The 2,720-nt window shown below is 63.7% G+C and overlaps 1 protein-coding gene across 1 annotated transcript in view; it reads right to left on the bottom strand.

Annotated features, from left to right (window-relative positions):
- TNPO3 (transportin 3) overlaps nucleotides 1–2,720 on the bottom strand; it is a gene marked incomplete at its 3' end in the record, with an annotated part of 39,114 nt that overhangs the window by 5,798 nt on the left and 30,596 nt on the right. The window contains exons 13-15 of the mRNA XM_035902530.1: nucleotides 1,796–1,829; nucleotides 974–1,065; nucleotides 29–105 (exon numbers count right to left, since the gene is read on the bottom strand). Coding sequence (XP_035758423.1) covers nucleotides 29–105; nucleotides 974–1,065; nucleotides 1,796–1,829 — 203 coding nt within the window. The remainder of the gene's footprint in view (nucleotides 1–28; nucleotides 106–973; nucleotides 1,066–1,795; nucleotides 1,830–2,720) is intronic.

Genomic DNA, 2,720 nt, shown 5'->3' with positions numbered 1-2,720 from the left:
AGCCCCCCCCCCCCCCCCCCTTCCTTACCTAAATATGACGGCGAGTCGATCCAGGGGCACGGTGGGGTCTGAGGAGAGGCCATTGCTTGGCTCCTGAGACAGCAGCTGGAAAACAAGGCAAAAACAACGGGATTTCAGGATGGCAGGCAGCCCCGCTCCCAGCGAAGACCGAATTAACCCTCCCTGGATGCCCCCCCGCCCCCAGCAGCGCTTTCGTGTCCCCTTGGGGCCACAGCAGAGCGGACGTCTCCCCGCACCTCGCCGAGGACCTCAGCCACACGCAGGTGGGCTGCTCTGAAAGCCCAGGGCGGCTCCTCTTTGCGCCTCCTCCGCGTTCGGAGCCCGCTCCGAGGGGTCTCCGGAGGGGAAGGGAGCGGGGCCGGAGGTGGGAGAGGAGTTTGCCCACCGGGCGAGAGCTGCTGGGGGCGGGCGGCGTTGGCAGGAGGAGCTCTCAGGGTCATCCTGAAGAGAGAAGAGGACGTGCACGCCCCTTTCTTGAGGCTTCCCTCCCTCTTCTCACCGTTCCTCTGAGATTCCCGCTCTCCCATTACCCGGGATCTGCACGGAAAGGGCCACCACGTTTTTGGGACGGCCAGAATGTGACCTTCTGGGGGCCACGAGCCCCACAGGGGAAGCCGAGCACCCCCGGAGACGCGGGGCAGGGGGGGGAAAGCTGCCTGCGGCATTGGAGGTGGGGGCGGGAAGGCGCTTTGGCTCCTGCCACAGAAATTGATTTGCAGGGAGCGTTTGCGTCCCGTTTACCCCAGGACACGCTCTGCCAGGAGGGTGTTCCTCAGCCAGAGGAGCCTTAGGGACAACTCTGGTCTCGGTCCTGGACTCCTCTGGCTTCCAGGGGACACAATTCCCGCGGCGGATCAAGCCACCGGGCAAAGAGGGAGCCACGGCTGCTTGACGGCCCCCGATCCGTCCCGTCCGAGCCGGTGACGGCCGAGGGGCTCCGACCGGGACGTACCTTCTTGAGAGCCATCACCTGCACGGCGCAGAGCTCGCTGAGGCATTCTGCTATCTTCTCCAAGGGGAGCCTGGCGAGGACCAAGGCCGTTCCTGAAAGGCAGGAGGAGAGGGGCTCAGGGGCGGGAACGCAGCGTAAGGAGCGCGGTCGGCGAAACCCACCAGGGGCGAGGTTCCCGAAACGGGCCCTGCGTGCAGGCGGGGCTCCGGGGGCTGCTCCCCAAAATGGGGAGATGGTTCTCTGCAGCTTAAACCCGACTCTTGGGTTAAACCAGACTCCGAAATCCTTTCTGCGGGGGGGGAGGGCGGAAGGAATGCTGGCACGTGGGAGTGCAGGGGTGGTCTGAAGGCAGACGGGCGTCGGGAGCAGATCTGGGCAGCCTGGAGGGTCCCCGCAGCGTCCTTTCCCTTGCCCTTGCCCTTGCCCTTTCCTTTTCCCTTGCCCTTGCCCTTTCCTTTTCCTTTTCCCTTGCCTTTTCCCTTGCCCTTTCCTTTTCCCTTGCCCTTTCCTTTTCCCTTGCCCTTTCCCTTGCCCTTTCCTTTTCCCTTGCCCTTTCCTTTTCCCTTGCCCTTGCCCTTGCCCTTTCCCTTTCCCTTTCCCTTGCCCTTGCCCTTTCCCTTTCCCTTGCCCTTTCCTTTTCCCATTCCCTTGCCCTTTCCTTTTCCCTTGCCCTTTCCTTTTCCCTTGCCCTTGCCTTCTCCCTTTCCCTTGCCCTTGCCCCTTTCCCCTTGCCCCTTTCCCTGCCCTTGCCCAGCAGCACCACGAGGTCCGAGGAAGCTTCCCCCGCCCCACGGCTGAGGCGTTGCAGGGCTCCCACAAAACCCAAGCACGAAGGCGAGCGCTTGAGCCGCTCCCCGCCGCCACATCAAAGCATCCCAAAGGCAGGGGGGGCACAACCACCCCGCGCCGGGGGCGCCGGCAGAGCGCAGGGCCGGGGCTGACCACAACAACTGGGAGGAAAAATAAAAATTCTCCCCCTCCCCACCCCGGCTCACGATGCTGCTGGCGCCGATACGCGAACGCAAACAAGGGAAAAACCCGTGGGGTTTGTCCCTTCCGTGCCGGAGCTGCTCCATCTTTAAAGGTTTCAAGAAGCGCTCGAATCCATCGGGAATCTCTGAGGCCCGGACGCGAATCCTGCACCTCCCCGAAACCAGGCGCACGACCCCAATGGCCAAAGGCCTGGCGAGAAGCCAACGCTCCAACCATGGGCCAGAGTGGAAAAATTACATTCTTGTGCCCAAAGTGGCCCTAAAATGACAAATACGCGCCACGACCCAGCCTGCGCGTGCGGGAGCCCATTTCCAAGCGCTGGGATATGGCGGTAACCCACGGCCAGCTCGGCTGCGAGCGTTCCCAATGTTGTTGTTCCCCATTTCAAGTTCAGAGCAGGGATGGAGCAGGGATGGATGAGTCCCTCGACTAGGAGGGACCTGGCCAGGCTGGATCCATGGGCCCAGCCCAGTTGGGTGAGGGTCAACAAGCCCAAGGGCCGGGTCCTGCCCTGGGGTCACCACAACCCCAGGCAGCGCTCCAGGCGTGGGGCAGAGGGGCTGGAAAGCTGCATGGCGGAAAAGGCCCTGGGGGGGTTGGTCGAGAGGGGGCTGGATAGGAGCCAGCAGGGTGCCCAGGTGGCCAAGAGGGCCAGTGGCATCCTGGCTTGTATCAGGAGTGGTGTGGCCAGCAGGAGCAGGGCAGGGACCGTGCCCCTGTGCTGGGCACTGGGGGGGCCGCCCCTCGAATGCTG

The sequence above is a fragment of the Egretta garzetta genome, unplaced genomic scaffold, assembly GCF_000687185.1.
Source record: "Egretta garzetta isolate BGI_Z169 unplaced genomic scaffold, ASM68718v1 scaffold579, whole genome shotgun sequence".
Classification (NCBI taxonomy): domain Eukaryota; kingdom Metazoa; phylum Chordata; class Aves; order Pelecaniformes; family Ardeidae; genus Egretta; species Egretta garzetta.
Note: the sequence above shows the minus strand (reverse complement) of the source record. Positions and strands in the feature narration are given on the sequence as shown.